The following is a 13,415-nucleotide window of genomic DNA, read 5'->3' as shown; positions in this document are numbered from 1 at the left end:
CCCTGAGCTAAAGTATCAGCTGAGTATAGAAATAAAGGCTGTCCATATATTTAGGGATGTCAGTAGTTTTGTTGTGCTTAGAATGAATTGATACAGAATGGAATTTATGTATAAGGGCTTCATAATTTATAACTGTGAACAGTCAAATTAAAAGTAAACCTTTCTGTTGAAGCAAGGTTCCTCGGCTTAACCGTTAACTCGCACTAGCATCAGAGGTTTCAATGTCGTACTCGACGTCACGGGACACGTAACACTACTTCCGGTTTCGGGACCAGTTGTCAAAGCGGCGGCCATCTTGGCTCCTGTTACCGCACCGAATTAATAAAAAAAAAATAACGCCGAACCGGACTACTCTACGAATTCGTCACGGAAAGTAAGTACAGAATTGAAACCTGTTGACATGCTCGCGTTCCCTTAGTGTCGTGTATAGAGTTTAGATTAAGGTCATGCGGGAGTCCTCGGCCAATGAACTTTCTCATCCAATGGACGATTGTTTTGGAGGATGAACATAGGCGCCATTTCCCTCCTCGCTCTCTGAGGCGCTTATTGGTGGCTAGCGGAAAGGAGTGGAAGTGGCTAGAAACTGTAAAACACGATCCGCCATTTTGGCTCTGCCTAACCATGGCGTACTGTTCACACGGTGATTCGTATTGAGCCGAAATGGCGTTAGTTTCTCAACTTATCGGAGCCCTTAGAAACCTTGATTGGTGGAATCTAGTCCGAGGTTTGATTGGTCTGAAGGACAGATCCAAACGTAGTCTTTATTGGTTAGTATGCGTTTCAGTACTTTACAAACATTTAGGAAACTTGTGCATAGGGCTATCTGCCTAAGCGTGGCCGTGTTGCTCCGAGGTTGATGAAGACGATGTGCAGTATGTTTGCGGCCTGCTCATAATACCGAGCATTGTCTCCAAAGTTTCAACCTTTGCCAATTCGCGCCAATTCCCCCGTTTCCCAGACTGACATGTCCCAAGTTTACACTCTCGTCTTTTGTATTATAGTTATAAATAACTCCTAAACCATCCGTTGTCTGATTATGTTTACTGTCTGTACAGGCGGTTTTGTTTAGCTAGCTGTAGCCGAGTAAACAAGCTTCGTTTCATGGGAGAAAGTGCAGTCTTGGCTGGGCACTTTTACTAATAACTATAAAAAACCTATTTCTCTTGTTCTCAGCTCGTGTTAAAGCCCCAAACTACTGAATAACACTAACATAAGACATGTTAAATGAGAATAAATGCCAGCTGGAAGGTTAAACTCCGGTAATTTCAGTGCACTTGACCTTTAGAGTCTGTCTTGTAGCCGGCTAATGTTCAGCAAGTGTGGACTAATGACTGGACCCCATCTATTATTATTATTATTATTATTATTATTATTATTATTATTATTATTATTATTATTTGTACAAGTATTTATTTTCATGACAAAAAATAGTTTTCGACTCTGTGTGCTTGTGTTGAGTGTTTCTAAGGCTCAAACAGTACTATTATTGTATTGGATTTATTTATAGTTAACCCTTTTGCGTCTTTATGGACATTTTTGTCTTTTTAATTAAAAAAAAAAAATCATTTTGTCTGTGTTGATGCAAACAGCGTAAATTTAGCAAAAAGTGTGTGTTTCTATTGGAATTATAATATTTCACCCTCATTTGCGTTCATAAATCTATTTTTAACTAGCTAGACAAAATAGATTTACACTCAGGACCTTAAGGACAAAAATGTCCCCATCGAAACCCATTCAAACTGCAATATTTAATCCCTGATGTTTAAGCATAACATCGTGTATTCTCTGTTAATAGGCTTTTATTTTGTTAACAAGGTTTCAAAACATTGAATAAAAAAAAATGTTCTGAAATGTGTACGATTTTCTGAGGTTTAGCCTGTGGGGAAAATGCATGCTTTTCCTTTTTTCTGATTCTGCTGTATTATTATTATTATTATTATTATTATTATTATAGAGCGCTGCAGACTGAATAAATGATGCAGCTATGATCGTGAGGGTGTGTTTGTATGGATATCAGAGTTGTGGTTTGTGTGTGTGTGTGGGTGTACTGAAAATTTTGTGTGTGTGTGTGAACAGTTTGAAAGAAAGAAATGATATTGTACTGGAAATCACAAATCCCACCCATGTATACGAGTCAAAGAAAGTTACTGAGCTTTGAAGATTTTTGCATTATGTAAAGAAATCTGCATTTAAAAAGTTACAATTCTGAAAATGAATCAACGTTTGGTAATTATGATCAGAACTGATGCTGGTAAAAAAAAAAAATCGAAGTCAGTGAAAGTGGGAAAAAATATTAATATATAATATTTCTGACAGTTTTTGAACATGAGCATGTTTGTCCCCTATGGACCTATGTGTAGCTTTTTAAAAAAATATATAAATTGACATTAACAAGGGCTAAAGTGGTCCCTGACTACAAAACATTTGGGAGATGGTTAATACATGTGCCTCATTATGGTGTAAACGTAACCTAGTCAGTTCTTCAAGTCTTTCTTAAGTCTTATTTAGAGCATGAGGCTGTAAACAGCAGCCAAGTTTAAAAGAAGCGATCACAAGACCTAAAATGCAATATAATGATTTTTTTTTAAAAGCTAGAGCAGCGTCTACAAGAGTTCATTGTTTAAGGATACCAAATAAACAAAAAATATTCCGAAATGGAAGATACTGAGATTTTCAAAAAGTCTGTTGGATAAAAAATCAAATTTATGTAACATTCAAACGTATTTTGACTGTCACTCTTAATCTGTGAACACTTCCTGTAGTTTGTGATGATAAAGCATTGTGTAACACCTAGCTCATATTAATTGCCTTTGTGTCATTTTGAAGTAAGGGTGTGCAAACTTTTGCACTTATTTCATATACAGAGCAGCAGACATTAGGACACCTGTATCGTAAAATAACAGAAATGGAAATGATCTGATGCATTTATATTATAATAAGCTTTTCCAAAGCCTTTGCAATTGACTACCAAACATTAGGCAACATGCAGTGTGATTTTCTTTATATGATATTTGTAATTTGTTACTGTTATATGAGATGTCATGTAAGTTTTCTTTCTTACAGTAAAATGTTGATGAGTCGGAGTGAGACCTCACATTACAGCTCTTTAGCTGCAGTCTCTGAAAACAGTAGGCGTTGCTGTAACACAGGAAGTGACATTTCTCAACGTGTTCGGTGGCCGTGTTGGCCGGGCTTAATGTCGTTTTATTTTAACGTAACTAGAAAGACCATCAGTTCATATTTGACGTGGAAAAATATGTTGTCTGATTTTGTTTTCTTCACAGTTTAGGCTGAGTTGTGCATTGTAGCGCTCGTCATGGAGAGGAGCCCGTGTTGGGGTTAAATATATGCGGGTATAAGACTAACTGTAATGAGCTAACAAGTCCACATAGTTTATGACCTATTAAAGATTCTTCCTCTCATTTTCTATATTAACACGTTTCATTGCTCTTTATATAGCTATAGTATAGCTAGAATAAAACTGAATAAAACAATGGTGTTATAGGGAAAAAATTAACTATGACGGTTGATATGATTAGCGCCAGGCTGTTATCATCCCAAAGTCATTTATTTTCCAATAACAGCCATCTGTAAACTGCTTTATCCCTCTTATTTAACGGTAGTTTGCCAACCATTTCAATTTTTTATTATTTAAAGGATTGCACATCTAACATTTGATTCATTAATAGTTATGTTTCATGTTTAATACCCACAAAGCAAGTAGGCTCCTGTTATCACTTATGTTGTAACAGCTATAAACAGCCATCCTCCTCACCAGCCTCTCTTTTTGTTCTCTCTCCCTTAATGTTAAGACAAATTTTAGCTTGTCATGTTGCTCGGGAAGCCTCTGGCGTGAGGACTTTCTCGTGTGAGAAAACTTGGACCTGGAGACTAGTGATGTGTCGTTCATGAACTATTCGTTCATTTTGAACGAATCTTTAATATGACTCGGGAACAACGAGTTGTCTCAGAGAGTGATTCGTTAATTTTTGACCGCGCATGCGCAGCAACATCCCCATAGGTTCTGTACAGGAAAAGAAATGATTAGTTCATTTCTCGAGTCTTCAGGTTCGAGTCGTTTGTTCTTCCAGTGACCGCCATGCAGTACCAGAAATGGGATGAACAAATGACTCGAACCTGAAGACTCGAGTCGTGAACAAGTAATTTCTTTTTCTCATAATTCGGCCTTGGTTGCATTAGCCTGTAGTTTAGTTTATAGTTTATTAAGTACTAGATGTGTCGGGGAATTTAACATGTAACATTTTAATTATATTCTGCTGAAGTGAACGAAATGACTCGAAAAGAGATTCGTTCATTTTGCCGAACGAGATTCAAAGATCTGAGTCAGTAAAATGATCCGAACTTCCCATCACTACTGCAGACTTCTCTCAGACATGCAAAGTAAATGTCTCCAGACAAAGGAAACTTCATAGCAAAGCACGTTTGGTAAAACTGTGTATGTGGAGTGTTTACTACATCGTTACTATACAAATGATAACATAAGACGTTGGACAACTGATCGGAAGGTCGTAAGTTCAAATCCCTGCACTGCCAAGCTGCAACTGCTGGGCCCTTGAGCAAGGCCCTTAACCCTCGTTTGCTCAATTGTATAAATGAGGTAAATGTAAGTCGCTCTGCATACAGGGATGAGGGCGTCTGCCAAATGCCATAAATGTAACTACTGCCACAGCAGCTGTTATAGAAATATATCAACATTCTTTAACAAATCAGAATCCAGTATTCAACAATGCCCTGGTATAAAGTAAACCTTAGTTCACCATTTATATAGTCATTAGTATTGTTATGTATGCTAAAATACACAATAACAAGAACTAACAGTAACATAAATGATAGAGGAAAATGATCCATTGAGACACAATGAGCGCCGTCATTTTTAATAGACAAATAGAGCTCCAAAGGGTTTCAGTTAAGATGCTGGTGTCCGTGACCGCTCTCTCTTAGAGCACGGGGCTCGTATTGTTTGAAAGCTACTGAAGAGCTCTTTTGAACCATTATGACATGGTCTTGTAACTATATAACGTATGATACGTGCCTGTCATCCTGATCCGGAGCTATCAGTCAGCGTGCTCTCCACACATTTTAACTCTGTTGTTCGTGTAGATTGGGACCCCTGCTGTTCAAACAGTATAGTTGCATTAATTAATTAAACTCCTAAATAAACGGAAAGCTCATATACATGGTGTGAGCAAGCGTTTGGTGTCCAGAATGACGAGGAGCTACGGCTCGACTCTCCTCTCTCTCAGGTCAGCAGCCGCTCGCAGCAAAAAAAAAACGAAAGCAGAAATCCACACTGAATGACTTGTATGTTAAGGTTTATAATAAACATCATAATTCTGGATTTATATATATAATAAAATAGTAATAAAGTTGATTTCTGGTTTAAATGTCTTTCACTGTTGGTCTGTTTTTACATTTACGGCATTTGGCAAACATCCTTATCCAGCTTTGAACTCTATAAATAAATACATCCTCATAGTGGTTCACTACGAGGGCAGGGACTGAGAGTATTGTCGGTCTAACGACCCTGGGATAGTAGAAGTATGAAAGAACATGCAAGATTATTATTATTATTATTATTATTTTATTTATTTATTTTAAATAGGAGCGCTAATTTAAGTACTTCATTTTCACTTTGGTTAACCCTTTCCTATGTTACCCACAATGCTGTTCGTCCTTTAGTCTGTCCAGATCTCTCCGCTTCTCACCTGTACACTTTGTTCAAACAAATCAGGTTCAAAAGCTTGAACTTTTACGCTGATTAGCTGAGCCGAATCTCTGCACAAACTACTATTTCTCCTAATGAATTCCTTTGTAACTGCACTTGCAGTGGGAACCTGTTTACTGTGCATAAGGGTAATGATTTATTTTAAACTCAATGATAGCCTAGTTTAAACATATAACTGGCACGACTTCTGAGTTTACAAAGCTTAGATCAATAACTGAACCCTTACGACTAGGTGTAACACGACTCTGCGATTCTGTTCCCAGACTGCATAAACACACAGAATATAAACGCGTCTTGCTTTCATTTGAATTTATGAGGTTCGTTAATGATTTCTTCACATGGGAAGTTTTTGCGTGGACTGTGATCACTGGACACGGCACCTCACTCCACTCTGTTAGGGAGCGCGCATATGAACAGGAAGGATCGTGAAGATAAAGTATAAATCGGCTGTTTTATATAGCATAGAGAGCTCTTTTCTTCATTTGTCATGGATTACATTTTAATTATTGGCAAAGTACATCATGAATAATTTTTTGAAATAAATATCCACACACTGATTAAGTTTGTAGCTGTTAGTTAGGTTTCGTTGCTATGGTTAATTAAACTGCAGAACAAGTGCATACCAGTGTGAAGTAAATCCAAGTGATGGATCATTTAAGCCACCGCTTTATGCTCATTTACCTACGGTTATAAAAAAAAAAAACTCCCTAGACAGTGTGAAGGAAATTTTATACTGGGAAAGACTGTTACTGTTGACCCCAGCACATTGTCAACAAGGGCAGCTGTAGCTCAGGTGGTAGAGCGGGTTGTCCACTAATCGATTCCCGGCCCACATGACTCCACATGCCGAATTGTCCTTGGGCAAGATGCTGAACCCCAAGTTGCTCCTGATGGCAAGTTAGCGCCTTGCATGGAAGCTCTGCTACCATTGGTGTGTGTGCGCGCGGTGAATGAGATATAGTGGGACCATCCATCCATCTTCTACTGGTTACTCCTTCTTCAGGGAACCTGGAGCCAATCCCAGGCAGCATCGGGCACAAGGCAGGGTACACCCTGGACAAGGTGTCAATCCATCGCAGGGCACACAATCACATACATACTCCCACACCCATTCATACACTACGGACACTTTAGATACGCCAATCAGCCTACCATGCATGTCTCTGGACTGGGGGAGGAAACCGGAGTACCCGGAGGAAACCCCCGCAGCACGTGGAGAACATGCAAACTCCACACACACAGGGCCCCGGCGGGAATCGAACCCTGGACCCTGGAGGTGTGAGGCGAACGTGCTAACCACTATATAAGTGCAGACCAGACCGCATTGGAGGAGTCGTGTCTACTCGTCATGTTTTCATCGGTGACGAGGAGGACCATAAATATTCCCGGTGCACTGTTTGGATTGTAGAAGACTGTGCCACAGTTAACCCTAATATCTGGCAAGTTAACTTCAGTGCAGAAGTGTAAAGCAGCTCTGAGTTTCAGAGTTTAAATGTGGTGAAGCATTTGCTCTTTTCTGCATAACAAAGTTAAGATTCACGTTTCAGTAAAAGGAAGACACATTACAATCTCGTGTGCTCCGTTGAGATACAAGATACAGCAGGTATCTTCTTACCCCACAGAAAAACATCGACGCTTTGCCACTATCTAGCGCAGGGAGTGAAGAAATCTTAAAATAGCTAGATGACTGGCAGTAAAAGCTCCACTGACTTGGCTAAAAAATGGTAGCTAACGTAATACCAGCTAAAGGCCCGTTCACACTGAGCGCGACGCGATAAAGCGAAGCGAATTACAGACGAAGCGTGCTTTCACACCGAACGAAACGATCGATCTTTGGTTAATTCATGCCTGCACGATAGGTGGCGCAACCCACTATTCAGCTGATCGGCCTATTGTCTTAGACCGCTGAGGAGAAGAAGAGTCACTTAAATGTTGGCTCGTAACACCACAAGACACACAAACTGTTAAGAAGGACAGAGAAAGAAAGAAGTGGGTTTGAAAATGGTTTTCGCTGTGACTTTAATCACAATTTTTTTTTCTAAGACCCCAATGATAAAAACTCAGTCCATTCTCTTCTCTCGTCCAGAATACTGTTCTTCCGTGTTTACACTGGTTTTCAAAACAGCTTTCTGTGCTGTAGCGCCACCTATCTTGCCCTTTTGTGCAACAGCAGCGGCTCCGGGCACGCGATCTAAAGCTCAAATCTGATTGGACGGCCCGTTTCATCACGGAGCGACGTGAACGCGTGTATGATAGTTCTCCTTTTCTGACAACGTTCTCGTCGGCATGTCTTTACCTGTGTTTCAAATATTACATTTGGTGTCTTGTTCTCACATTGCACGTAAAAATATTACTAGAGTCTGACGAGCAGCTTGCGTCGGACTTTCTTTTGCTCGGTTTTCTCGGTGTCTCCACGTGATTGAGGAGAGATTGTCTTCCCCTCAGCCGATGTTTGCAAATCCGCAGGTGCTGAGATTCGGAACGAGTAGCATGAGCTCGAGTTACTGCATTGAGCTGCTTCACATCAGCACGAAGTGCTTTATGTTCAAACACACACCAAATGACAATCTCCAGGCATTAGCCTACTTGTCCACCAGGTTATTAGGAATAACTAAACTAATAGCTCAACCTCCACATCTGCTTGTCCCAGGCTAGTGATTTGTTCCTTTTTCATTGAACAGCAGGTATTTACTGGAATGACCAGGATAACCTTGAGGTCACTCCGCCATTTTAGGCATCCTTTAAAACGCCTCCATCTTCTCTGTAAACGGGCCGGATCTGCTCTGGTCATGTTGTTGTTGTTGTTGTTGTTTTTTTTGAAGTGCCGTAGTTTTGATAACATGTTAATTACTGTAATATGTTGTAACATGAAGATTGTAATGTTCATTGAGATCTTTTTTTTATTTGTGAGACTCAGTTGAATCCAGGGACTGTACAGTGTAAATCAATAACATGCTTTTCATGAAATGTTTGGGTTTTTATGGGAAACTGGACTTGAAATAACCTTTTGTTATACAAGAGGTTTTCAAATATTACACACATTACAAGAGTGAAATAAATGCAGAGACGGAACAGACACTAGCACGGGTTCTTTTCTTGCTGATTGTCATCGTGGTCTCGGATCTATTTCGGGAAGATTGCATATTCCTGATTTTGTCAGCATGTTTGGCTAAAGCGGCTTAAGGTCACCTCTAACCGCTCTGTGTTTTCTGGGAACTGTGTTATTTAGTTATTTAGTGAGACTCTGCTGCGTTTACTTTCGTGTTCTGTTAAACGGCATGGATGAATTGCACATTCTGTAGAGCTTTACTGCACAGATGTCCTTGCGTGCCTGTGTGACGGCTTATCTGCCCTGTATGACATTCCACTTTAAATCATCCGGCGACGGCATGCGGCAGCCGCTTTGACACGCCTCTGAGCCAATCGGTGGCATCGAGGTGATTTACGTCACCGTTGGGCCAGCCAGTGTGCTAGTCAGAGGGGCGGGCTGTAGAGACATTTTGTTTGACATTGTAAATAAGCAAGGCACAGTTGTTGGTGAGAAGCCAGTTGTTCCCTCCAGCTCCGTCCAGCACCAGCAGGAGACAAGATCATCAGAGAAGAGTTGTGAAGCTAGCGGACAGAGACCCTCCTCCACCCTCGTCATGTCCATTTTTTTCCCCCCTGCTCCGTCCTTTTGTCTGTTGTTTTCTCGCTGTTCCTTTTTTCCTTCCCTGACCCCTACCCCACTTCTCAAGGTAACTTAAAACAGGAAGTTGACTCTCTGTGAAAAGGGGTGGAGCAGAAAAAGGCTGAGGAAAGGGAGGGCAGACGGGCGGGCGGATGGACGGAGGGTGGAATTACACAGCCTAAGGACAGTCAGCTGAGCCAGTGGAAGCGAAAACGGGATCTGTCGGATTTGAAGAGAAGAAATGGGTGGGATCTGGAAGAGAGGCGGGCCATAAGTATCACGTAGCAGGCTAGATTGCTTACTTTCAAGTGTTAAAGGGAAAGCAGGCAGGAGATTTTCTGTCCAGCGCTTGCTGTACTGATCTACAGTCTCTCTCCTCCCGTCTCTCACTTTCTCTGCTGTTTTCTGACTTCACACTGAAGCAGGGGTCAACTGAAAGACGAACCGAATCGTGGCCAGGCACAGACGGACTGAAGGCTGTAGGAGTCAATCAGAGGAGGAATGGAAGGGGGCTGTGTGTTTAGGGAAGGGGGGGTAGGAGTTGATGGGGTAGTGAAAGCGGAGGGGGTTTTGAAAAGGGGGGGTTGTTGCTTTCCTCTCGGCTTTGGGATCTGCGTGCAATGCCGACTGCCTACCCTACACACAGCCTTTGTTTGCTCCCAGGACAGAGCCTGGTGGGACTAGAGTTTCTCTGTCCGGCTCTAAAAGGGACTCTGATCCTCCTCCTGTCTGCAGCGCACTATGAAGGGCAAAAGGTAAGTGTGACATCTGTGGTTGGGCAGCGATCCCACATACCAACCTGTGTTTGGTGTTTGTTTTCTCTGTTACTCTCACTCTGTCTCTCTGTCCATCTGAAATGGGATGCTTCCTCTGTTCTCTGTCCTCCACAGTGCTTCTCCTCCTCCTTGTGTCCTCTGCTTTCTTCCTTGGGTTTTCTTTTTTTTAATAATTTTTTTTAAATTAAAAGAACATTAAAAATATACATTTAAAAAATCCCACCTAAAGTGGGCATGTTGATGAAATGTTTTGTGGGTTTTTTCCCCCCGTACTACTGTTACTACAAGTGTCATCGTTTGGATTCGGACCTGTTAACGGAGTCAGTAGAAATGTTCCTTGTGTTTCTTTTGCGTGTCGAGTGGTGGGAAGATGGTGATTGTGTGTCCTGCACGAAAAGTCCTGCTTCACCTTCAAGGCCCAGTCCTTCATGGCTTGTTTACACTTTACTGACAGTGATGTAGAGCAGAGGGCAAATGTGGTGGTAGTGTTCAAGGGACAAACTTGCGAGGGTCTCACAATAAGGTTTCGTGGGAGCTACTTGTCTTTTCCTTCTCGTGTTTCAACGTCTCCACTGGGGTACTTTCCCCTCATTTAATCCACGCTAAACGAATCTGAGGTCCGTTCCAATTTCTGTCCTGCCTCTAATTGAAAGTTTCCACTGGTACCTCAAATAGTAGAGTCCTGATGGAAGGGAGGGGGGAGAACTAAAAATAGCTCCCAGTTACTGCCAAATCTCACTGCGATTTGTTGTTTGCATGAGATTTGAATATCATTTAAGCCACTCGCTGACCCATTGGCAATATGGAACCAAAAAAAAGTGATTGTGAACATGAGCGTTGGACGGGAGGGCGTCACAAATCCTGCCGATCCGTGTAAAGGTGACCTTTTGCACGTTCTATGTGATGACCCAGGCATTTTTAACTCGGTATAGTGAACCTTTTCATTTGGAAAAGGAAGCTTCCAGGTGTACACTCTGTTCTGTTTGCTCTGGAGCTAGCATTAGCTTGTTGTACCCGTCTGTGCTAGTGGGGCCTGTTGGCGTATGAAGGTCACAAGAATGTGAGAGCGGCTCGCACAGTCACTCAGTCAGCAGGGAGAGCGTGAGACTGAGAGGACAGTGCACGCCTCACAGACCATCACACAAGAGGGGCCCTTTCAGCATCAGCTTGCTCTCTGGAGACACCAGCATGCAAATCGGCTCCTCAGGTTTAACACCGGGTCAGCAAGAGCTCCAGCAGGAGTCCTCTGTTCCCCTCTTGCTTTCTTCTCTGCTAATGTATCTCCCTCTTTTTTTTTCTTTTTTTTTTTGTCTCTCCCTACCTTACTCATTTTCCCTCCCTCTCTCCTCTATTGAATGACCTTGAGAGATCAGTAACCGCTGTGAGGCTGAAACAAGGACGTGTTGAGTACGAGCGAGCTATAGGTGCACTGTGATTACTCATATGTCATATAGTGCAGCTATGTCTGGTGTGATCCCGTCACCCCTGTCTTTAGCTATTAAAACACGCAGGTTATTTGTTGGTTAATTTGTAATACGCTGCCGCGTGTTGCTCTGCGCTTTGTTTTGTCGGGGGTAGATGATTAACCAGTAGCCGCGACAGCTTTCCCCGACTGTCCTCTGTGTGAGAATGTCACAGTAGTTAATGAGTCCTAAATATCTCTAGTCTAGTGTGTCTAGCACCCTTGAGATGACCTTTTAGTATCACAGGGACTTTATTTATTTTATTTTTGCTCCGAATCGTATTGTGAGAAAAGGCTTCTGCCCGGATCTGTAGCATCGAAATTCAACCCCTGTTTATTTTGAGATGCATGAAGTTTTCACATCTAGCATTTTGCATAGTCAAGGACATTTTGGAACGCTTGAGAGAGAATCTCATTACTTGCCGGGTGATTCATAAATAGTACGGTCCATGTGTAAAGTGCGCCTTTCGGTTTTGCAAGACATGCTTTTTTTAAAAAACGCACACAATTCCTTTGTGCCAAATTGTTCTGTACCCATTTTTCAGTGCCAGTCCCCCTCCCCATGCCTTTAGCACTTAGATGTCAGATAAGGTTGTGTTACTCGTTCATATCTGCTCTCATCAGCGCTCTATTTTCAAGAAATGAGGGCGGGGAGGAGAAAGACATGGAATGATAACATGATATAGAGATCACTGGTAGCGAAATCCTCCGCCTCGCTCATTTAAAAAAAAAAAACAAACAAAAAAAACAAGCCTGTTTATAGTTCACATTGATTTGTGATTGATCAAATTCGTCGTATTAATTTGTGAGCGACCGACCCCACCGCCTAAACACCAATTGGCCAATCATAGCTTAGCAACTGTGACTAGGCAAGGGCACCTTGGACAAACCTTGGTGGGGGATTTGCAGTGTAGGATCTGGATTAAACAAGATCTGTGTGTGCTTCAGCTAGCTAGCTAGCTAGCTAGTCTGAACAAAGTCTTTCCTTGTCACTGTTAAAGCTTTGCTTTTTAAGACCAAACGCAGTTAAAGTATGAGCTGATGGAAAAAAAAAAAAAAAAAAATGGATTGCCATGAAGCCTTAGCTTAATGAATCATTTGTTGTTGATGGGGTTGCTGTCTTTTTAACTAGGACTTAGCATCAGTGCCTTTTTTTTTTTTTTCTTTCTTCTCTCCTTTTCTGGTTACATGCTGCTGAAAGACTAAAGTTTATTAAGCCTTCAAAAGGCATGTTCTCGCATCCGTGGTCAGGAGCCACGGAAGCAAATCTGGGTGTCATGGATGGTAGACTCTCTCTCCCCTGTCAATCACAGCAGTCGTAGGCTCCTCTGAGGTCATGTATGCGGAAGAGGGTAGTTGGTGGTCTCCTCCGAATGTGTTACGCTGCTGTGTAATGTATGGCTTTGGCTTCACGTGTCTCAAAGGAAGCATGCGTTCGCCTTCACCTTCCCTGTAGCTGTTGTGTGATAGATGAGAGCTGGCTGGACTTTTGGATGTACTGCTTTCTTGTGTATTTCTTGTGGTAAAGCTTTACCTGTATCAGTGAAAACTCCACGTGACTTGTTGGACTGAGAAGCGTGTCAGACAGAGCAGCTGTAACTAGGGGGTCGGGCTTAGTGAAGGATCAATCCTGTGGCACATTTTATAAAGCTGAGGTTGTTTTAATAAGATGCTGTTGACATTAGTCTTGGACTTTAGACATAACAACAGGAGTTGCAGTGTAAATCAGTGACTGGTTCTTACTTAAAAGACGGAAAACAA

The 13,415-nt window shown here is 41.8% G+C and overlaps 1 protein-coding gene across 13 annotated transcripts in view; it reads left to right on the top strand.

Moving 5' to 3' along the window:
* Window positions 1-238: 238 nt before the first annotated feature.
* Window positions 239-13,415, top strand: part of nfyc (nuclear transcription factor Y, gamma) — a 30,062-nt gene continuing 16,885 nt past the window's right edge. For 4 of the 13 annotated variants that reach the window (XM_017454675.1, XM_017454669.3, XM_017454674.1 and 1 more), the window contains exon 1: window positions 11,366-11,411. In XM_017454675.1, coding sequence (XP_017310164.1) covers window positions 11,381-11,411 — 31 coding nt within the window. In that variant the 5' untranslated portion in view covers window positions 11,366-11,380. Of the gene's footprint in view, window positions 374-9,262; window positions 10,172-11,365; window positions 11,412-13,415 lie in introns of those variants that run through there. The other 9 variants (XM_047150397.2, XM_017454670.3, XM_047150399.2 and 6 more) reach the window with 5 other exon arrangements.

Source organism: Ictalurus punctatus, chromosome 24 (genome assembly GCF_001660625.3).
Source record: "Ictalurus punctatus breed USDA103 chromosome 24, Coco_2.0, whole genome shotgun sequence".
NCBI classification, from domain to species: domain Eukaryota; kingdom Metazoa; phylum Chordata; class Actinopteri; order Siluriformes; family Ictaluridae; genus Ictalurus; species Ictalurus punctatus.
Note: the sequence above shows the minus strand (reverse complement) of the source record. Positions and strands in the feature narration are given on the sequence as shown.